The 22,435-nt window shown below is 44.9% G+C and overlaps 3 protein-coding genes and 1 long non-coding RNA gene across 4 annotated transcripts; 2 read left to right on the top strand and 2 right to left on the bottom strand.

Annotated features, from left to right (window-relative positions):
- Positions 1-975: 975 nt before the first annotated feature.
- On the top strand, positions 976-9,349 carry trap1 (TNF receptor-associated protein 1). The gene is made up of 18 exons (XM_035180190.2): positions 976-1,211; positions 2,264-2,434; positions 2,527-2,609; positions 2,695-2,835; positions 3,093-3,164; positions 3,318-3,478; positions 3,593-3,702; positions 3,808-3,881; positions 4,788-4,943; positions 5,175-5,295; positions 5,856-5,925; positions 6,073-6,220; positions 6,326-6,511; positions 6,649-6,787; positions 6,939-7,024; positions 7,615-7,760; positions 7,871-7,943; positions 8,227-9,349. The coding sequence occupies exons 1-18, from the start codon at positions 1,091-1,093 to the stop codon at positions 8,326-8,328; spliced, it is 2,160 nt and encodes a 719-aa protein (XP_035036081.1). The 5' UTR covers positions 976-1,090; the 3' UTR covers positions 8,329-9,349.
- A 313-nt stretch (positions 9,350-9,662) lies between these two features.
- LOC118123079 (MAPK regulated corepressor interacting protein 2) lies at positions 9,663-14,345 on the bottom strand. Its single transcript, XM_035180193.2, has 5 exons — positions 13,877-14,345; positions 13,715-13,784; positions 13,057-13,196; positions 10,406-10,501; positions 9,663-10,045 (listed from the first exon to the last, which is right to left on the bottom strand). Exons 1-5 carry the CDS (start codon positions 13,929-13,931, stop codon positions 9,975-9,977), a joined length of 432 nt encoding a protein of 143 aa, XP_035036084.1. The 5' UTR covers positions 13,932-14,345; the 3' UTR covers positions 9,663-9,974.
- An 851-nt stretch (positions 14,346-15,196) lies between these two features.
- On the bottom strand, positions 15,197-22,349 carry LOC118123078 (glycerophosphodiester phosphodiesterase 1). Its single transcript, XM_035180192.2, has 6 exons — positions 21,829-22,349; positions 19,276-19,451; positions 18,973-19,078; positions 18,487-18,579; positions 17,720-17,931; positions 15,197-17,329 (listed from the first exon to the last, which is right to left on the bottom strand). Exons 1-6 carry the CDS (start codon positions 22,087-22,089, stop codon positions 17,182-17,184), a joined length of 996 nt encoding a protein of 331 aa, XP_035036083.1. The 5' UTR covers positions 22,090-22,349; the 3' UTR covers positions 15,197-17,181.
- On the top strand, positions 20,027-22,350 carry LOC118123080. The gene is made up of 2 exons (XR_004698551.2): positions 20,027-20,471; positions 21,777-22,350. It is a non-coding gene; the product is annotated as an uncharacterized LOC118123080 (long non-coding RNA).
- Positions 22,351-22,435: the final 85 nt, after the last annotated feature.

Below are 22,435 nucleotides of genomic sequence, written 5' to 3'. Positions count from 1 at the left end.
CTAATTCTAAGTCTATTCTTTTGGAGAAAACTATGTCAGAGGTCATCATTAGCATTATTGATTATCAGTCAACTTCTGATTGCTTTAATTATTAATCACTATAAAACAGAGCTTTAGTTTAGCGTAACTTAGTTTACTATCAAGTAAAATAGAGGAAAAACGCAATCTACCTGTTTGAGAAGCTGGGACCATCAATTCTTTAGATTTTACTTGAAGACTGATAGAAATTATGAATTGGTTTCCGATAGCGTAGCATATTATTACCTCCGCCATGGGGGATTTGTTTTCACCCCTGTCAGTTTGTTTTTAAACAGGATTATCCAATCATTCCTGGACGAATCACCAAAATCATAATGGAAGGAAGTGGTATGGATGGGGGGAAGAACCCAGGAAATTTAGTTGCAGATCTGGATCCGGTGGAAAATCACTTTCTAAAACATTGTGAGATTGTTTTTCCAACATTTCTTTGATTTCTCAGAGAATACTTTATGGATCTTGATGGGAAAAATCAGGCACATTTAGGGGAAAGTCATTTATCTGTGTGTGTGTGTGCAATTTGTTGCAGATCAGAAGAACAATCTGGATGTAGTGAATTTAAAAGTGGCTTCACGAGGGGGCCGTTGGCGGACGTGTCTATTCTACTGATTTCCCGTCCAGTTGCAAATAAGTTTTAAAGCTGCACTCATCATAAACATAACAAACTTAGTCACCTCATTTTTAAACATTTACGTTTGTTAATCGGACTATATGTAAAACGATCACCGTTTGACCTTGACGGGCGAGAAAAAGAAACTAACTCAATTATAAATGGGATTAGCACCAACAATAAACTTGCGCGGACAAAACTAGAAGTGGTTTAAATCAATTATACTGAAATCAAATGGTTCGTTATTCCACCAAATGTGATTGTAATCGATTGAGTGACGCCCACTTTCTCATCAGGCAGCGCGAAGACGCACCATACCGACGTCATCACGAGGCGCGGGGTCCTGACTGTGTCGTTTCGTTCGGCGTGTGTGTCTCTCTGCGGGTCAACCTGTCCGTGGGTCAATCTGTCTTCGTGTCTCTCGTCTGTCCCACCGCCGTCCTCATGTCCCGGTGTCTCGCGCTGGCTCGGTTCGTGCTCGGTTCCTCCCGGGGGACCGGCACGCGCCTAACGACGTGCACGCGAGGGCTGAGCAGCAGAACCGCCTCGCGCTCCTTGTCCGCAGGTGAGCTAATGTGTGTTAGCATCGTTAGCCGGGTTCGCTGAGCAGAGCCACAAGGTGAGATTCAGGGCGAAATGTGGAATTTACCCGCCGGTAGTTCGACACTATGAGCCCGGTGTGTCAGTCCGATCCGTGCGCGACATGTGCAGGGGGATTTAAACCAACAATGTACTTGAAATACTAAGTTATTCCACGCTCATATCAGACTGAAACTCAAACTCTGTGGACCGAACCCATTTTGTTTATCACCCAGAGTGGATACACACATGTTTACATAACAGAGGAAAGGCTCCTGAAGTGTGATGTCACCTCAGGGTCCGTCTCACTGATTCCACTTTCCTCACAAAATAAAACTACATCAGCTATTAAAAGTTTTCAAGTCAGAAACTAATAAGTAATTGTTTCCATTGTTTTGACACTTAAAACTGTAAATTCATACAGTGAGGTCCATGGGGAAGTGGTCTCAGACTATTGGACCTGAGTTCATTTTTATTTATTTCCATGCTTTGTTTTTGTCTGCTTTTGTCAGTGGGGATCTGATGGTTTGTTCCTCTCTAGTATCTATAAGCTCCAAGACCCGGTTCAGACCTGGTATCAACATCCGCTCGGATGGGTTTGATCACAAGGGGTCAGCTCTAAGTTTGCAAATGTACATCATTTGTGTTTGTGAAGATCAAATTGTGAAACCGCAGTGGCTCAGAGTACGTCAGCTTCCTACATATGTGTCCCAGGACGCATTTACGTTCACACAACAAAACAAATGCGGCCACTTGTGTCCGAGACCACCTCCGAATGGGTAGTGAGTGATCGGACCTTGGAACGTATTTGGATGTGTTCAGACTTGAACTTAGCGACGACCTCATGTGTTTGGATCACACAGGACGGATGTTAATCCCAGGTCTGATCAGGGTTTTGGAGCTTATAGATACTATCAGACCTTTGATAAATACAGACCCTCATCAATGAGCGCTCTGCACGGCACCATAAAGACAAAGAACATCCACGAGATTGTTTTCTAACCCCCCCCCCCACTGCCTTATTCCTCCTGTCCTCAGGATTGCGGGTCACGCAGCAGCAGAGGTGGAGCAGTCAGGCCAGACTGTGGAGCGCTCAGCGTTCCTGCCTCGGCGTCAGCCAGCAGTCTTACTACAGCACCCAGGAAGCTGAGAAGGAGCCCGAGGAGGAGCCCCTGCACACCATCATCAGTGACACAGAGTCTGTTCAAGGTGCTGGAACAACTGGAGTTCAAACCATTGTTTGTCATCATCTGTTAGATTTATGATTATCTAAAATCTTGTTTCACCCCTGATTCTTCCAGGCAGCTTCTCCAAACATGAGTTTCAGGCTGAAACAAAAAAGCTGCTGGACATTGTTGCCAGGTCCCTGTACTCAGAGAAAGAGGTAAGAGAGTGTGTATTGGAGAACAACTTAGCTACGCCGACATGAGAGTTTATAAAATATAACGGCTGCCTTCTCGTCCCACCAGGTGTTCATCAGGGAGCTGATCTCGAATGGCAGTGATGCGTTAGAAAAACTGCGTCACAAACTGATGACAGCGGGGGGTGAAACGGCTCCCATGGAGATCCACCTGCAGTCCGACGCTGCCAAGGGCACCTTCACCATCCAGGTACAGCCCCGTCCAAACAAATGTTTTACTGTGCAGTAAAACCAAATAGAAGCTCCCATGAAATCCTTTTCAATAAAACACATCAGAATTATTTACGAATCAATGCACAACATGATTTCCCTTGTGTTTCCAGTGTAAGACACAAACTCTGACGTTTCAGTTTGTTTCCTGGTATGGTTTTGACCGGGATTGCCACCTGGTGGGAAAAAATGGTACTACAGTGACTATGAATGACTGAGGAATTTCTGTGCCAATAGGACACTGGAGTGGGGATGAACCAAGAGGAGCTGGTGGCCAACCTGGGGACCATCGCTCGCTCCGGTTCAAAGGTGACTTGTGTGTAGTTCTTTGCACTTTTATCACTCATCATTTATGAAAAGGTCTCAAATTTTTTAATAAGTAAACAGCAAGTTCAAACGTGTGTATAGGATGTATCTTGCTGTTCTCACTTTCTGTCAAAATAACTATTCTATTCATTACAGGCTTTTCTGGACGCTCTGCAGAACCAGGCGGAGGCCAGCAGCTCCATCATTGGTCAGTTCGGGGTCGGATTCTACTCCTCCTTCATGGTGGCTGACCAGGTGGACGTTTACTCGCGCTCTGCTGAGCCCGATGCACCTGGGTACAAGTGGTCATCAGACGGGTGAGTGCAATAAGAAGTGTTTTGTTTCAGTTCCTGGGTGTGATTCTGTTTTACAGTATAACAGAGCTGTGATCCTGATGATCCTCAAATGTTCTCTGTCATTGTCTCCATCAGCTCTGGAGTTTTTGAGATTGCTGAAGCCAGTGGTGTTCATCCAGGAACAAAGATCGTGCTGCAGCTCAAGGACGACTGCAAGGAGTTTGCCTCTGAGGACAGAGTTAAAGGTAAAACTTCTGAGGCTTCTTCATCAGTGAAACAAAACCTTCCAGAGATCATTTTTGATTAATGCATCATTCCCCCGTGACGACAACCTGTTGTATCTCTTTCAGAGGTCGTAACAAAGTACAGCAACTTTGTCAGTTTCCCCATTTTCCTGAATGGACGGAGGCTCAACACTCTGCAGGTGAGTCGCTCTGGTTCCGTTCGAAATTAGGAAAATTCATCAGGCTACAACAATTTCAAGGCGTTAAGATCCAGTACTACAGTCAGACTGATTTATCGTTTAGCTGATAAACAATCAGCCGACATGAGCCTTTCACAGACATATCTGTGTCAGCATTTATTTTTTGCCAATGTGGGCCAATATGAAAATTATCTTTTTACAGAGTAAACAATGCCTGCATTAATGTTTACAATTTATGTAAAAAAAGAAAATCGCTTTTCTTTATTCAATCTCTATTTATTTGGTTGTATTTGCATTTTATTTTGATGTTCAGTTATTTATCATGAAGTTTATGGATTAACTGTAAAATATCAAGCCTCAATTACAATTATAGTCACAAGGTTTTGATAACGATGTTTTGGGGATCATTGCAAGTTTTTAGAAATGTATGTATTGGTTGAAATCGCTTTTTACTCATTATTGAGATCAGTATTCAGTACTTCAGTATTCAGTACTAGACAAACATTTGAGACATAATAATCTTAAAATCAAAACAGGAGCTAACTTACAATCTTAACCCACAGCATTTTATTTATGGTTTCTAATGTTTTTTTAAACCATAACAGCAGAGTATTAATGGAAAAGAAAAAAGCTTAATGTTAAGGCAAGATTTTGGGTGAATTGAGGCTGTGTTATTGTTTACTTGATCTCAACATATTAGTAGATAATTATAAAATTAGATTCTCTTACTGAACACATTGTCCCTATAGAGGACAGAATTGAATCTAAGGTGGATGCTCTGACAATGAAGATTTCAATTAAGCAAACATGCACAAATTATTCAACGTCTCAGCTGAAAGTTTTCATTGTAAAAACATGCACAGTCATTTTGAAGCTAACTGTTATTGGACCTCCGTCACCCTGCAGGCTTTGTGGATGATGGAGCCGAAGGAGATCAGCGACTGGCAGCATGAGGAGTTCTACCGCTACATCGCCCAGGCCTACGACAAGCCCCGCTACACGCTGCACTACCGCGCCGATGCCCCGCTCAACATCCGAAGCATCTTCTATGTTCCTGATGCGGTGAGGAGCTCGGGACACGTTTTGTCACTCTCTCTGCTGCTTAATTTATAATAGTCTTACATTAGGGAATACAACCAGCAAACCTCAAGGCCTGGACATGGTTTAACAAAGCCATGAATTCAGTAATTTAAGTACTTCTCTCTCCAGACAGAACATTCTTTCAGTGTCAGTGGTTAAATTAAAGTTCGATTTTTTTCCAATGTTTTGATAAAAGATTTTATTGACCAACAGAAGCCGAGCATGTTTGACGTGAGCAGGGAGATTGGCTCCAGCGTGGCTCTGTACAGCAGGAAGGTCTTGATCCAGACCAAAGCGAGTGACATCCTCCCCAAGTGGCTGCGCTTCCTCCAAGGTTTGGATCCTCCACTTTGATGTGCCTGATTTTATGTACTGAAGCAAAAATATTGTTGATTGTGTAGGCGAGGTTAAGTGCTTTAGTTGTACAGGTTGGTTAAAGGCTCATTTATGACACATTTATGTACAAAAAGAGATTTGTCAGTTACAAACTGTGTAATCATTCTTCCATGAGTGGTTAAGTAATACAACAAACATAATGGTTGGGGGAAGTTTGGACATTTAGATGCTTGTAGTTTCTTAACAACTCGCAAAGTCTCTTCTCTAAAAGTTCTGCCATTGTTGACGTTTCTTCCTTGTGTCTTATGGTCGTCTCACTTGCACTAGTGGCTACACTGCCCCTCAGATTTTCGGTGGTATTGCTCCATTTCGTTTGTTTTTCCATATCCGTAAGCTTTCAGAAAACGTGCACCAATGAGTAAGAAATGATGGCGGGGGTGTACAGAAGGCTCAGTTTGTTTCCGTAATCGCATCTAACCTTTAAATTAACCTTAAGAGGATAAGGAATGCAATGCATTATGTCAATGAGTGTCCCTCACAGGGTTTCTGTGTGTGTAGGTGTGGTGGATAGTGAGGACATCCCTCTGAATCTGAGCAGAGAGCTGTTGCAAGAGAGCGCCCTCATCAGGTATAAGACCAGTTTTACAACTTACTGTGTTCTTTGTTTTATATGTAATCTCTTCCCTTCCTGTGGTTACTTACCCTTAAAAAAATTGCTACATTTTCTTTATAATTGATCAGTGATTAATTATTTTACCCTGACCCCTGACTCCAGGAAGCTCCGTGACGTTCTGCAGCAGAGGGTGATCCGCTTCCTGCTGGACCAAAGCAAGAAGGAGCCGGAGAAGTACAACAAGTTCTTTGAGGACTACAGCCTCTTCATGAGGGAGGGCATCATCACCACCCAGGAGCAGGACGTCAAGGTGACACACTCTTTGGTTTTTAGAGGGGGAAAGTTAATAAAGATGCCTGGAGAAAGCATCACTGTCCAGAAACATGTTGTCTCACCAGCAGCTGTCTCCCTACAGGAGGACATCGCGAAGCTGTTGAGGTTTGAGTCGTCCGCTCTGCCGGCGGGTCAGCAGACCAGTCTGATGGAGTACAGCTCTCGAATGAAGGCCGGCACACGGAACATCCACTACCTGTGTGCCCCCAACCGCCATCTTGCAGAGCACTCCCCCTACTTTGAGGCCATGAAACAGAAAGATATGGAGGTGAGAGGCTGACGTGACAGATGGTGATGGATCCATTACGTTTATTGATTTTATTGGAAGCCAATTTTAAAAATAATTAAATAAATAACCTGGTCCATGAAAAATCCAGTGAAACCCTGTGTCATGTGTCTGTGCAGGTGCTGTTCTGCTTCGAGCAGTTCGATGAGCTGACCCTGCTCCACCTCAGGGAGTTTGACAAGAAGAAACTGATCTCCGCGGAGACGGACATCGTGGTGGATCACTACAAGGAGGAGAAGTTTGAGGACAGCAAACCAGGTCTGCTTCTCTCTCATATCGCCAAGTTCATACCTTCATACTTCCCCATCGCATCAGTGTTTAGTATTTCATATTTGCAGCTGTAGCAGGAGGCCTCTTGCTGTCAGGGCTGTAATCCTGCCCCTTGTTTCCTGTCGTCTTTCCTCTGCAGCCTCTGAGCGTCTGTCACAGGAGGAGGCCGACAACCTGATTGCCTGGATGAAGAACGCTCTTGGCCCTCGAGTCACCAACATAAAGGTAAAGATAAGATGAATCAGAATTTCAAAGGGTTGCTGCTTGTGTATGTTTACAAATTGTCATGCTCTTAAATAGGGGTGTACGATATGACAATATTAGATCGTGAACGATTTAAATTGTCTCTGCGATCTGCCTCTACAGAGAGACACTACAATGTACATTATATTATGGGTTAGGGATATATAACCCTAACCCATATATATTCATTCATTGATTCAGTCCAACCTGACTCGGCTCACTCTCTTCTCTCTCTTGCGCTGACACGCAGACACACACACACACAGACACTGACTCAGCTGACGTCTCTGACACCACTACATTATCAACACTGATCAACACATAATGATCGATACTTTTCTTCATAGCTGTGTGTATTCATTCCTCATGTTTTTACCCAGTCTGAGTTTGTTTCTGGACTGAATGAATGAATTCATATATATAATTAAATTTATTTTTTAATAAGTGCCAGTTTGTGGCTTCATTTATACAGTTAAGGCGTAGAGACAGTGATGCAATGATGTGGCTTGTTTCATCCTAACAATGTAACTTCGCCCAGACATGTTTACTACGTTTCCTCCCTGGTCCCACAGCTCACCCCTCGTCTGGACACCCACCCAGCGATGATCACCGTGCTGGAAATGGGCGCTGCACGCCATTTCCTGCGCACTCAGCAGATGGCCCGCACCTCCGAGGAAAGAGCTCAGATACTGCAGCCCACACTGGAGATCAATGCAGGGTGAGAGATGGGTGGATTTAAGGCATAAAAATATACAATGGTATAACTTTAAATCAAGTCGGTTTTATGTCCAGCTCTCACTGTCGTTTACATTTTCCACCGTCTTACAGACATGATCTGATCAAGAAGTTGCACGCACTGAAAGACACAAACTCAGACCTGGCCGGACTCTTACTGGAGCAGGTAAAAACATATTTATATTTTAATAAGAAGCTGCCTTGTCTGAGCTGCTTCTGTTTTCATTTGCTTCATGGGGAGAAACATGAATATATGTTCACTATTAATGAAACTAATAAAGTGAAACATTTATCATAAATATTGCTAATGTTGCCGTGTCTCTATTCTGGCGGCTGTAATCAACCTTCTGAGGATATTTGCATCTATTAAAAACATTTGCTAATAGTTAAACATCCTTCCTGTGCAAAGTTAAACTCTTACTTACTTTTTACTCTCTATTTTCTTTTAGATCTACGACAACGCCATGATCACAGCAGGCCTGAACGACGATCCCCGACCGATGATTTCCCGCCTGAACGATCTTCTGACTAAAGCTCTGGAGAAGCACTGAGCGCCTCATGCAGACATGAGCAGTGCAGACGGACTCGGCTTTGAAGACTGAAGCATTTACAGCCACTGAAGGGCCGGAGAACTGCTGTTTCTGAAGAGCACTACAGGCGTCACACCGAGCCATAAAAACACGTCTCCTTCCCCTCTGGTGAACTTCATATCCTCGTATGGAGAGCACATAAAGGCTGGAGAGAGATGAAGTGCCAGCAGCGTCCTAGAGAGCTTTTCCATAAACATTTCCGCTCTTTGTTCAGCACCGTTTCATCAGGAGTTTCAAATATTGGTAATATCTTTCAGAAGATTGGGCTGAGCCGGTCATGAAGTTTGTTCTACTCGTCTTTTCAGTGTGACTTTCATACTCCGCCCAATGTGCTGCCATGTAAAAACAGGACAGGTCCCTGTAAAGCTGCTTTTAGACAGGAACTGAAATCCAAACGTTCCCCTGAAATTATCCGGAGGGGGTGTATGTGAGAATCAGTTGCTGCGGACATTCTCCGGAGTTTTCCTGCCAGGCCTCTAGTAAAAACTCCGGAGAATGTCCTCGTGAGTCCATACAGCAGCAGATTGTCCTGAGGATTCACTCTGACAATTTAAGAAGATGTCAACTTGGAAAGATGAGATTTGAGAGCTTTTAGTGATGAGCGCAGACGCCGGTGTTGATGTGCTTAAAAACAAAAACATGTGTTTTCCTCAGCAGAATTACTACGTTAATGCATCCTGCATGCTCTACCAAGGCGCCCCCCCCCTCACCTGAACGTTCCAGACATTTTCCTGTTGTTGTGAACTCGTCCCCCCTGGACAGTGTCCTGCTGCCTTCTTCATGTGTGAAAAGCAAAGTCTGGGGAGTGTCCAGACGCAGTTGTGTGTACGTTTTCTGGAGTTCATGTGTGAGAACATCTTATGTATATGATTTAAGTCAGTGACCTGCGCATACTGAATATTCTGGATGCAAACCAGCCACAAACAATGAGAAAAAACAGGAAAACAAATTACGGTTATGCATTAAAAAGTGTGGAAGTAAATCTGAATTCTTGAATCATATTTCCAAATCCTGTTGAAATGTGACGGGTGTCATTCTAAAGTGTGAGCAAGAGAAGGGTTAATAAACCGCAGTTCATTAAGACGTGCGTTACATCCTTCAGGCTGATTCTAGTCTATTTTATCTGTTTCATATTTAATATGTTCACCTGTTTTGCAAGAAGCTAAATGTGGCAAAATACATCTAAACAGTTTTAAAATGGTGTTTGTGTTTATGAAGCTGTGGCTGCATCATAAATGAAGGTGAATAAACATGGAGATATTCATGTGATAGAAGAAAAGATGCCAATTCAGAGATTCTTGGGAAAAGAAAAAACTTTACTGCATTTCAAAGTAGCATGACATCTCTGTTGAGGGTGAGACAAATCTGAAGACATTGTCCTTCAGCCGTCTGTGGCAGACTGAATGTTTGGTGTTTAGTGGGTTGGAGTTAAAAGGCTGGAGTTCGAGTGAGGCGATTCCCTGTGGTTTCTACGGCAGCGTCCCAGCGCTGTCCGTCCATGTGAATCCCATCAGGACACTGACCCGTTCACACCTGCTGCTCCCACGTATCCTGGAGCCAGAGTCTCTCCTGACCGACGGTCAAGATCCGCTGGTCCCAGAGCAGCGTCAGGACAGCTTGTCGATGTTGGCTAGGAAGCGCTGGGCCCACCATTCATCCAGGTCAATGGGCACAAAGTCTGAAGGGGGAAGGAAAGAAGTCATTTACTCAATGAGACAACATACTAATACTCAGTTGGCGGGTTTGTCATAAATTAATACAACCGGAACAAGAACAATTTTAAGAAGTGAGTCTACTTCAAATCAAAAAAACTCTCAGAGCCACACATTCCAATGCACCTTGATGCTGAGGGGAGCACAGGGGGTCTTTGTCATACTTATTTGAATTCTCCTCTCCACAGCTGTAGTTTACATGAACACCTTAGTTCAGCCATAAATCAAACTATTACAGATGCAGATCTATAACCTGAGAACAGGAGCAGCTTGTGGAGGAGGCTGCAGAGTGAGGAGGAGGAAGAGGAGGAGGAAGAAGTACTCACTGTCCATGTGTGGGCTGCCAGTGGTTTCTTTATAGTGAACTGCCTGAGTTTCCTCGGGCCCGTGCTGCTGCTGCTGCTGCTCCACCTCCTGCCAGGCTGGAAACACCACAACACAATCAGTTAGCTTTAAAAACTTTCAGACAATAATGACTTTGATTTTGGTGTTAATTTGTTCATCTTGCATGGCAACATTCAAATACGCAAAGTGTCAGATAATCAAAAGGAGCTTAACGACTATTTTAAGACCCTGAGTGACAGTTGTGGTTTTAAACTCAAACACTTGATAAACAGCAAAACATTTCACAAAGCTGACGTCGATGACTAACGTGTCGAACCTCCTCTCCGTGCTCACACAATATATTAAAGGGGACATAGCATGCCCATTTTACCACAAGTTGATATGGTTCCTTGGGGTCTTAATGAAATGTCTGTAACATACTTTGGTCAAAATACCACAAGGATCATATAAAACAGCACCCTTTTTACCCTGTATAAAACAGCCCTCCACAGAGTGACCTGTTTTGAGTGCCTGTTCCTTTAAATGCTAATGAGCCAGCTCCCCTCTCCCCCTCTCCCCCATGATTTTTAAACGATATAAATTACATATTTTATATGATATAAATTATCAAATATGCATCCCATACTTTGTATTCCCCTTCTGTTGTCCTGGAGTTTTAATTTTCCCAATCACATAATTAAATGTCCCCCTCTGCCCATCCACTACAAGCACACAAGCAGACAGACAGAGAGAGAAAGAGAGGGGTGGGGGGCTATGAAGACCATCATTTACCCCCGAACCCCGACATTCAACGGGTACAACAACAAGCGGAGAAAGCAGAATCGCGGGCTGACCTTATATATACAGTCTATGGGGCTGACCAGCGCGGAGAAATGCACGTCCCGTGTGAACAGCCAGGCGGCTGCGCGCTTGAGAACGGCGCTGCGCTGCCTCGCAGCGGCGCTTCCGCGTCCGGTGTAAACCCGGCGTAACGAGTGGGGGGGCTCTGTGTGTTTGTGCCAGTGTTACAGTAGTGCTGAACACTGCGGAAGTCTTCCACACTGCTGGCTGTGTGGCGCTGACACAAATTCCAGCTCACGCATGGGAGAGCGAGCGGTCGCGCCCGAGCAACTGCTGCAGCCTCCCGGTCCCAACAATCCAGACAAATGCCACGTGAGTGAATCGCGGGCTGACCAGCGGAGAAATGCTCGTCTCGTGTGAACAGCCAGGCGGCTGTGTGCTTGGGAACGGCGCTGTGCCTCGCAGCCTCGCTGCGTCCGGTGTAAACCCGGCGTAACGAGTGTGGGGGACGGGGGATGAGGTGGGGGTGGGCCAAGACCATGTAGGGAGACTTCCAGTGCCTTGTTACGACACAAAACCCAGGAAGCTCAATCGAGTCGCTCAAGCATGACGTTTCTGACTTAGAGGAACCATAACAAAACGCGCGAGTGTTTTTTTCCCAGAGTTTTTGGGTTGGTAGACATGCCAGATACCCACATTAACCTTTAGAAGCACTAACAAAGTGGAATTTGCATGCTATGTCCCCTTTAACATTATACTGATTTATATTGACTTTTGATATATTGCTATTGCTGACAATTACATTGCAATAATTATTGATATTGTGTTATTGCCCTGCCCTAATTAGTAGGCAACAGAAAATAATCTGTTCAAGTTTGTTTATTTTATCCTGCACCACAGGGTCACACCCACAGAGTCAAACACTTCAAGTGCACAAGGACGACTGCTTCAAAGGGCTGCTGCTGGCTCACGTTTGTGCTTCAAATGATGCAGCATGTGGACACGTGTGTGTGTGTGTGTGTGTGTCAAAAGCTGTTTTGAGACTGAAAACCAGTTTTTTGATGTTACAGTTAGAAGTAGGTTTTACAGTCAGGGGCCAGGGAATGCATTGTGTCCTCACTCTTGTAGAAGTTGCGCGTGTGTGTGAGCTTTAAAGATCACAATTGACTTGCTGCCTTCAGGACACGACTTTCAGAAAACTCACACGGACACGTTTCCATATCAAACACTGAAGTGTTTGAAGCGAAGGCATCAACCCTGAACAGCAAACTTGCTGAAGTGGGGGAGGGAGGCTGCTTTGTGTCCTTGTCCGCCCATCGACAAGGTCATTGAAGTTGTTTGTGAGCTGCGGGGACTGAGCGTCAATGCCAACAACTCGCGGGACACAGAAAACATGAGCTGAGGCCAAGTGAAGTCTCCTGGAGACTGAACGAGTGTGTGGACGTTAAAAAAAAAGGGGCCACAGGCTTCAGAAACTGGGTCAGCGTGTAGAGGCTCACCCACAACTCACTAAAAACCTGTCTGGAGCTTTTGTTGTCTCTCCTCAAAGCAGACAAAAAGGCTGAGTTTCCCACAGGACGTGTGTGCCAGCGCGGGTCATCATGCTGGAGCACGACACGCTGGTGTGATAACATGTCTCTGCTCAGCGCCTGTCATGGCTATCAGTATCAGAGCAGCTGTGTGGGTGAGGTGTGGGAGGGAGGGGGTGGCAGCTGGTTAGCAGTTCTAGTAAACTCCGAGCGAAACAATGTCATTCACAAAATAGCCGGTGGATACAGTGAGACAGGGAAAAGTCTAGTTTGGTGTCGTATTCTCGTATTTCCAGTCCAACCACTCCAATCGACTTCCTTACCCTCATAGAGAAACTTCACATTTTCCTCATGTGCGGCGGTGGAAGTCTCTTCCTGATGGTCGTCTGCGGGCAGAGCCGGCGCAGGGTGATGGTACTTTTTACCATTCGGGCGGTTGAAAACTATCTTGGGCGCGGGGAGCCTGGTGGGTACAAGGAGAGAGAAGACCATGTTACAGGTAGCCCAGAGGAGGAGGGAGGGGCTGCATACTAGTTTCCCTGCAGGAGTTATCAGCCTTTGGGTTTAAAAGTCAAGCAAGGTTGGTTGTGTAGGAGTCAGAGAGTGCAACAGCTGAATGAACGACCATGTGCCACCTCGCCTTCCCTGAAGGTCACGCACTCCCAGAGCCTGGCCGGGTCAATGGCATGAAAACAGCCCAGCAGGCAGGCCGACCCCTGGGGAGGCCACAGTGTGGAGGTGTAACTCTGTCTGTCTCAAGCTGATGACGTACATGGACACTGTCATTATTCAGTAACACACCCACCCCCCTCCCTCCCCCTCCCAGCGCAACTCATGCAAAGCTGGCAAAACATGCAGACATCCAAAAACCCAGGGAGATCTCCACATGACAAAGCATCACAGATACACAACTTGGAGCATTAATAGGATTCTTCATTCCATGTCTTCTTCTTCTTATTATTTTAAAGTCACTTCACTTACTCGGGCAGGTTCCAGGGGGTTTGCTTGTGCTTGAAGTCGTTTATTTTGTTCTCCAGCTGCTGCGTGGGCCCTGGGGAATAAAGACAAAGCGAGCGTTAAGTTTCCGAACAAGATCCACTGTTCCAAATGTCATAAATGTGGCATAAAGGTGCAGACTCTGACCTGTGCGTCGCTGGGTGGCCAGTTTGCTGGGACCTCTGGTGATAGTGTACATCATGCGCAGGAACAGTCCCCTGTGAAACTTTTGAGTTCGGCACTTTGACGTTAAGAGCGAGCGGCGTCCGAATGGAGCAGGTCTCCACTCATTCCTCGGTGCTGAAGTGTGGATGTGAGAGGTGTCAGCCCCTCTCTCCTCTGCGGGTCAGGCGGAGTTACCACGGAGCTGACATGAGACGGGACAGGAAACAAGAACCGCGCCGTGCGTAAAAACCAGGAGCCGGTGCGCGCCTCGGCCAGCGACCCCTCCTCACTGTGCCCTCCGTCGCCCCGTAGCAGTCGCTTTGGTGCCGAGGTGTCCTGCGCCTCCACAATGTCAAACGACCTGAGACGGCAGCGACCATTCATAAGACACAGGAGGACGCGCACCGTCAATGCGCGACGCCGCTCGACGTCCCTACACGCCTCCTCCTGCGCTTTAAAGGGACAGTGTCCCCGGGAGCGTCACGAATCTGGAACACGAGGGGGGGGGGATCAGGGACCAGACTGGCATCCATGAGAAGGAACTGTCACATCCTGTCAAGTTTGATCTTATAGGTAGAATTATAACGTTAGTATAACACCTATTTTCCTCTGTATGCTCTGCCACGGGTTGTTTTAGAGACGATGGCACCCCGGCATACGGATGTGGGCCCCTTCAGGCTATGAAGCGGCACCTCTGGCCCAAACAGAATGGATGTGAGCCTAATGTGGCCCAAATATCCCAAAACAAATGTGGGCCTTTTTTGGCAAACGTGCCAAGGAGAGGTCGAATCTGGATGTGAACCCAAAGTGGCCCGTGTGGTAACTGGTGCTCCAAATATCACCAAAGAAATTCAGGTCACCTTTGGTTAACACGCGGTATTGTTATGGTTTTACTTGCAGCCCAGATCTGGCAAACAGGACCGGACCACACTGGTGCCATCATTCCAGGTATGTGGGCCGGATGTGACCTGCTATCCCTGACCCCCATTTTGATTGTGTTTATTTTTTGTTATTTTGTCATTTTTGTCTCTGTCATGTACTGAGTAATAATAAAACAGGTAAACCCTGTGTTTGAAAACAGAAAGCTTTCTTCAGTGGGGGTGAAATGTCCCCACCTGCTCAACGTCTCTGTGTTGACAGTAATCACACAGAGGTCACAACACAACCATACTGTATATACACACATCTCTGTTTACAACGCAACCATGCTTCACTTTATACTAACTAGTGTCCTTGTGTTGTTGTCAGTGAAAGAGTGAGTGGACACAGAAACCCAGCAACAGAACTTTTTATTATTATTATCAATTGGGAATTTGTTTTTTTCACTTAAAAGACAATATGAACTTTGATCAGGTTTACAAAATAAATTTGTAAAGAATTATTTGAGCTGAACAGGGAAGATTAAATGTTTTGATGAGTGACACTGTGATGATTTGGAGGAAATGTTAAGAATGGAAACAAAGAGAATCATAGATTTTTAAAATAAATACATAAGTAATAACCAAGTTAATGTTGTTAAGTCTTCTGTCTGCAATAACTGTCTGAATAACTAAAACCTAAAGATCCACTGAGGACACCACTCCCACGTCCTCTATATATTTTCAGCAGTTACAGACAAATGACACTTTGTGGGCTTTTTTAAGGCAGATTATCAGATACAGAGCAGTCAGCTAAGTGTAGTCAAGCAAAACAGTTAAGTTATATTAAGATAAAATGAAGGGAAACAGTGTTCAGCGGTGTGGACTAACTAAAAGCAGCTTTTGAATCGTTACGTGAGGTGATAGCTTTTACAGACATTATGTCTGAAATGTAAAATTAATAACTGTCATGCGGAACAACTTTTAATGTTACAGAGGATGTTTCTTAAATTCCTGCCTGCAGCTCGGATCACAAAGCGAGGTCTCATTTCCCAGTGACGAGTCATTACACACGCACCAGAACAAGTTACACCTGTGTGGCAAAGTTCAACCGAACATTTAGTTTCCCTCAAGGACCAACGTGTTCTTATGTATTTCAACATCTTGCAGCAAAGTGTCTCGTGTGTTTGTGCAACTGCAGCACACGCAGGCAGCAGGCGAACAATCACCACGTCACTCTGTGGAATATTCATCCTCCAGAGCTCATTATTAGATAAATATCACGAGAGCAGCCATCATGTCTTACATCTATTTATACAGACGTCTCTTTAATAAAGGTAGAACAAAGCCTCTGAGAGATCAGCAGAGAGGGTAGAAAAGATCTTAAAGGAAGCGTAATCCTAATCCCTGGTCCAGAGGAGTGGGAGCAGAAGGTGTTGCTGCTGGTGGGAGGTTTACAGTTTAAGCTTCATTGTTTATTAAAGGGAATGTACCTGTATGCCAGCTACAGGTAAATATGTGACGTCTTACCTCAATTTCTCACCTCTGCACTAATTCATGCAGCCTATAAAGCTGGGACTTGTTTGTTTGCCACTATAGAGCTTGTTAGCACCAGATCTCTCCTTGAATTAAACTTAATCTACTATATACATTATAATGATCTTTAAAACGATAAGAAACTGAGAACTGTTGTGATGAATAAAGTGATTTTTTTACACCTCCACGCCGGAGACAGCCAAGGGCCGGAGGGATTATGTTTTCATGTCGTCCCTCTGTCCGTCCATTTCATTGTTGTGAACACGATATCTCAGGAACACCTCGAGGGAATTTCTTCAAATTTAGTACAAAAGTTCACTTCGAATCAGGGATTGACTGATTAGAATTTGGTAATTTAGCAAAAATGTTCACTTTGACTCACAGATTAATTGATCACATTCGGGTGGTCAAAGGTCAAAGGTTCAAGGACACGTTGGCCTCACAAAACAAGTTGCTGGCCTTTCAACCATGATAACTCATGGCTGCCTTTTGAGAATGTTGAGAAGTTGTCACTTGGACTAGAAGTTTAACGGATTTCAGAGGGCAAAGGTCATGGTGACCTGGAATAAAATGTACGTAGACCGAAACTAAACTGGTAGATGGAGGAGCACGACTACAGGGCAGTGTCTCTAGTTAGTCTAGACTTTTCAAGTTCTACTTTGTTCATTGGAAAACTGATAGGTTCAATTTTCTTTAAATTTGTTAAACCCTGTACGTGTTGAGCTGCTTTGTGTGTGTGTGTGTGTGTGTGTGTGTGTGTGTGTGTGTGTGTGTGTGTGTGTGTGTGTGTGTGTGTGTGTGTGTGTGTGTGTGTGTGTGTGTGTGTGTGTGTGTGTGTGTGTGTGTGTGTGTGTGTGTGTGTCTGTGTGTCTGTGTATCTGTGCGCGTTCTGGTTCAGTAATGAGGATCACAGTCTTCCAGCAAACTGTCAGTGATGTACCCGATCTTCAGCAGGTTTTGGTAGAAGCTTTTCTCCTCAGCGGTGTTCACAGTCCAGCCCACCACCTCCACACCGCGCTCTGCCCAGTACTGAACGTAGTCCCTGAGTCACAGAGAGGAGGAGAGTACAGAGAGAGGAGAGCTCAGTCCATGAAGAAGCTAATGTGACCCACAGCCAGAGACGTATTTTTGGTAGCAAACAATTCATGATATACTGTATTTCTGAAACAGTGGTGACCCCATAGAATGAAGCATGTTTACATTTCTGCTGATCTGCTGCTTTTATATTCAGTTATTTTTATCATAATTTTCCATCAGGACTGGGTTCTGCAGTTTTTAAAGATCTTTGAATCACTGCCCCACTTTCAAATGTTTTCAGTGATTCAGATGACGCCAAATGGAAATGCCTTCTGATTATCAAGTTATCAACAGACACTATCTCAAAACACCTTTCCTTGCATTGCAATGATTAAACCCTGTTAATTTCACCTACAGTGAGACGAAGTCTTTCTGCACGAGGATGGCAGAGACTCCACAAAGCTTCCACAGGATGTGGTGGTGGGCCCAGTCCAGCAAGACGTCCAGAAACCCCGTCCAGAGCTGACCCCACGTGGACAGGGTCCGAGGAGTGCCATCGCCAAGGCGGCTCAGTCTCCAGGGCCGGTGGGTCAGGGCCGTGACCACGTTGGGGTCAGTCTGACGCATCTGTGGAGGAAAAACAAAAAGCTGTTTCAGTAGAAATCAGACACAGGACTTTGCATTTCATCCAAACTGGCCTGTCTTAGACAAAAATAGTGACAAAAATAGAACGGCACTCCACAGAGGCCAAGGCCCCAACAGATACAATCAAGCTGCCCCAAATTATACACACTCATAGATATCAGTTCCCTTATTGTGACATTTCTTTTCATCAAAATTCCATGAATTATTCCCTGAGAAAACTGAAAATGTTTAAAAAAGGCCTGGATTCTTCCCTGACCCACATGCCTCCACTAGGTTTCATGGGAATCCTTCCAATCGGTTGTGAATAATCTTGCTTACAAACCAACCAACAACAAATGGAAATGGGTGAAATCATAACCTGCTTGGCGGGGGGTAATAATCATGATCAACAACGAGTAAACAAATGAAAGAAAACCAGTTAAAAGAAACACATCTTTCAGACATTCTCAGACACAATAGATTTTCTGTCTTCTAAAGATTGAAATACCTTTCTAGAGGTTGTTGGAATCTTTGTTAATTATTCATAGGTTCTGTTACCTTGTAGATAACTTTGGGTTCAAATGAGGAAACCATACTGGAATTGTAAAGGACAGGGAACTTCTTGTACATCTCACGAAGCACTGATGCAGCCTAGAAAAGAAAAGAAAAGATAAGATAAAATAAAACTTTATTGATCCACACAGCGGTTGAAATTCAGTTGTTACAGCGGCAGGCACTTCAGAATGAGGAGAGAATACAATAACATAAGAAAGGCAATAGAATAAAAATGAAAGTTTAAAATTAAATAAGAAAATGCTGAGTATGTACATTATAAACACCTTTTCACTGTAGTGGTTTGTATGAAATGTTATAAGTAAAGTGCAGTGGCACAGGATGATTGTACGAGCAAGTAAAAATCTGTACACACGCCTAAATAGAAACTTTAATCATAAAAATAGGAAGAGATAGTTATCAATGACTTCACATTGCTCATCATCTTTCTTGCCTCTTACTCTCTTTACTACGTCACTATATATTTATCACCTTATCAGGTTGACCTTTGACGTCAAAGAAGATGGTCAGCTGGTGTCTCATGCATTCCTCCACGGCCTCCTGCAGAGTCGGGACCTTCTCTCCGCTGAACTTCTCTCTGGAGACGAGAGAAACCACAGCAGTTTTGTTACGATACTCCGAAGATGATTGTATCGCTGATGCATCGACTTCACACATTCAACTCTATAGCTTGAAAACCATCTTTTAACAGTGAGATACATGTGAAGGGAAAGGGATCACTGGGGAGAACAATTATTTTGCAGAAGTTATTTATACGTGCGATAGGACACGTACTTCAGTCTGTGATGAGCAGCAGCGTCTAATCTCCTCAGTTGGATAATTTGCAGTTTGCTCACTGGCCCGGAGCCGTTGGTGGTGCGGTCAACAGTCTCGTCATGCATCAGCACCGGCACGCCGTCGGCAGTGAAGCTCAGGTCCAGCTCCACTCCGGTGGCTCCGTTCCTGCTGGCCTACAGCATCAGGAGATCACAGGGTGTGAAAGAGGACAAATGAATACTGACGTTTTCCCTCAGAGGTTTTCAAACAACTGGAGGAAATGGGAGCGTGTGACAGAGGAGGTGGGACACTGGAGGTGGGACACAGGAGGTTTCTAACCATGAGGTCAGTGGTTTGATCCCTGGCCCTTCCAGTCTGACGATACTGAGCCACATTGGCATATTGATGGAAATGTGATAGAAAACTTCACATGGTTTTGTGTGAATGAGTGAATAGTGCTCTGTGTGGTCAACAAGCCGTTTACTGTTCACATTGTGGTGTATGAGTTTTGCTCTTTCTCGCATTAAATGATCAGTAGAATTCTTTCACTTGTTTCCATGTTTGCTGGCAGAGGACCAGTGTCTAGCTTTGGCCGGATAGATTCAGTGAAGTACTCATCTCTTAGATCAACTCATGAGTAAAACAGGAGTAAATGTGGCCAAATAAAAACAACAAACTGTAAGAGCCATTTTGTTATTGTTGTGTTTTGTTGAACCTCCCACCACTTGGGGGAGCAGTGCTGCTGTCAATGAGGCAAGAGGTTGATATAATCAGGGGGGTCACTTGACCCAGGTGTTGCTGGTAAGAAGCAAACAGTCTTTGAACGTGCGGTAATGGCTGTGAAAAGAAGGTTATGATTTCTTCTGTCTATGTTTTGGGGAAATAGACTTATCCCGATTGTAAGCAAGAAATCGCCTTTGTTTTTTGGTAACTGGACACTTCAAAACAATTAATCAGCAACCATGGTGGCTTCTTTTGATTGGCCACGGGGTCACTACAATAAGTCAAAAACTGCTCCATTGAGGACAGCGTTGGATGTCTGCTGTGGTTTGACTGTGTCCCAGGACCAGCTGCTGTGGTTTGACTGTGTTTTCCGGGACCAGCTGCTGGGGCTTCTCAACGTCTCCTGTTGCGCACCGGAGCTGTTGGAGCTGCGGATCACGCACGGAGGGAAACAGAACTTCAGAACACCTGCATGCCGGCCAACGCCAAAGGTATGTGGAGCGCTACCTCCAACAAAAGAATGGCTATTGTTGTAAATGTGTGCACACATAACTTTGCGCGTAAAATCCAATGCGTTGGTGGTGACTATATAAACTAACTGGGCGCGTATTCACAAAGCTGAACTTGGGTAATTGACTGTGGATGAAGAACACGCTCACGATTCTAAACTCTTAACTGAGACAGAGCCTCAGGTCGATTCAGGTGATGTGGACTGTTAAAGGTTCAGTGTGTAAGATTTGAGTAAAAGGGATCTATTGGCAGAAATTAAATATAAAATAATCCTAGTGACGTTTTCACTAGTGTTTCATCTAAATTGTACAAATTGTTGTTTTCTTTACCCTAGAATGGGCCCTTTTATATTTAAATACTTTATATTTACAGGGAGTGGGTCCTCTCTACGGAGGCTGCCATTTTTTTTACAGTAACCCAAACTGGACAAACTAAACACCTTTTGAGGTTTTATGACAACTGAAGGGTACAGGTTCTCCTTCATGTTTGGAAGGGGAGGGTGAGATGAAGGGTAGTCAGCTGCAACATGCAACTTCACCACTAGATGTCACTAAATTCTACACACTGAACCTTTAAATTGACAAAAAAAAAGCACTAATGGAAAAATGATCAACCTACAGAAAGAACGAAAGATGAAGTTTCAAATCACACAATCTCAAAGAGATGCTATCTCCTAAGACTGAAAATATAATAATTTGTCAAAGTGACACCTACAGGGGACCAAAGATCTGCCACATTTTGCTCCGATACTTTTGACCAGTGACTGATCAGAGGGAAAATGTGGGATCCAGTGTTTTTGCAGGATGAGGCTGAACAATAGAAGCTCATCTTCACATCCAGCTCCTTCAAACTGATGAAGAGTGGAGCGATGAGAAATATGATCCCAGACAGATTTGGAGTGGTGTGGAGGATGGAGATGAAGCCGATGTATAAAAACAGAAACGATGAGGGAGGCAAGGATTTCAAATCTGCACGTCTGGAGTTTCAATGCAGGACTTGATGGCATCAATTAAAATGAGTTTATTTTATACAATAAGAACAATGAGCATCTGATCTGCAAAGGCCGATTATAAAATAACTCCAACAGTGTGAGCATCCCTGAGCTGGATGCTTACACTGCAAAACAACAGGGAGTCACGACATTGAAAACCTCAGCAGCTCCTGCAGCTTTTCACTGCAGAAGGTTTATAATTCCAGAAAAATCCCTCATTGCATTGTCTAATTTCTTCTAGAAGGGAGATTCCTGCAGAAATGTATTATTTATTGTGGGTGTTGAATGTCTGCAGCCCGTTCTATAACCCAACACCGTGCACAGCCCCTCTCTCTCGGCTGACTGACCTCTCTGATCGCCGCCAGCGTGTTCTCCGGTGCGTCGTGGCTCCCGCCGCGGTGCGCCACCACCGGGACGCCGCCCGGAGGAGCCCCGGGCCGGAGGACGCGGCCGGCCTGCTCCGCCGGCACCGGGGGGAACCGGAACATCACCATAAAGACGTAGAGGAACGCGGTGAGCAGGGAGGCCCCCGTGGCGCTCCTGGTCCCCAGCATCAGCAGCAGGAACACCGCCGAGAAATACATCACCTCGTCGCCGATCTGCAGCATGGTGGCGGCAGGGCAGGGTGCTAGATCAACGACCGGAGCGGAGGATGGAGGAGTCGATGCTCAGGAAGATGGCACGGGACATGGATGGAGCTGCACCGCCTGCGCCCCGCTGACTACATGGTGGTGGATCCGAGAGATGAGCGAGAATCTGCAGCTTCGCGTTGGGAAGAGGGAGCGTCAGGGCGGTCGCTAATGTCAAGTGTGAAGACAAATGAGAAACATCCGCTCAAAACATTCAGAATAAAAAGCTTCATATCCAAATATGTTTTAAGATTCATGTGGAAATTAGCTATTTGGATTTTTCTCACGTTTAACAGCATCTCATGATTCATAAAATGTCCAAAAT

This window comes from Hippoglossus stenolepis, chromosome 16 (assembly GCF_022539355.2).
Source record: "Hippoglossus stenolepis isolate QCI-W04-F060 chromosome 16, HSTE1.2, whole genome shotgun sequence".
Classification (NCBI taxonomy): Eukaryota; Metazoa; Chordata; class Actinopteri; order Pleuronectiformes; family Pleuronectidae; genus Hippoglossus; species Hippoglossus stenolepis.
This window is presented reverse-complemented; position numbering and strand designations above follow the sequence as displayed.

Coding starts and splice junctions, on each gene's coding strand:
- LOC118123078 (XM_035180192.2), bottom strand. CDS start 22,089: ATGCTGCAGATCGGCGACGAGGTGATGTATTTCTCGGCGGTGTTCCTG. Junction 17,932..18,486: donor AACCCAAAGTTATCTACAAG/GTAACAGAACCT, acceptor TTTCCTCCACAG/ATGCGTCAGACTGACCCCAA. Junction 17,330..17,719: donor CAGAAAGACTTCGTCTCACT/GTAGGTGAAATT, acceptor TCTGTGACTCAG/GGACTACGTTCAGTACTGGG.
- LOC118123079 (XM_035180193.2), bottom strand. CDS start 13,931: ATGATGTACACTATCACCAGAGGTCCCAGCAAACTGGCCACCCAGCGA. Junction 13,785..13,876: donor GGCCACCCAGCGACGCACAG/GTCAGAGTCTGC, acceptor TTTATTCCCCAG/GGCCCACGCAGCAGCTGGAG. Junction 10,046..10,405: donor TGGCAGCCCACACATGGACA/GTGAGTACTTCT, acceptor TTCCCCCTTCAG/ACTTTGTGCCCATTGACCTG.
- trap1 (XM_035180190.2), top strand. CDS start 1,091: ATGTCCCGGTGTCTCGCGCTGGCTCGGTTCGTGCTCGGTTCCTCCCGG. Junction 2,435..2,526: donor TGACACAGAGTCTGTTCAAG/GTGCTGGAACAA, acceptor TGATTCTTCCAG/GCAGCTTCTCCAAACATGAG. Junction 3,165..3,317: donor TCGCTCGCTCCGGTTCAAAG/GTGACTTGTGTG, acceptor TATTCATTACAG/GCTTTTCTGGACGCTCTGCA.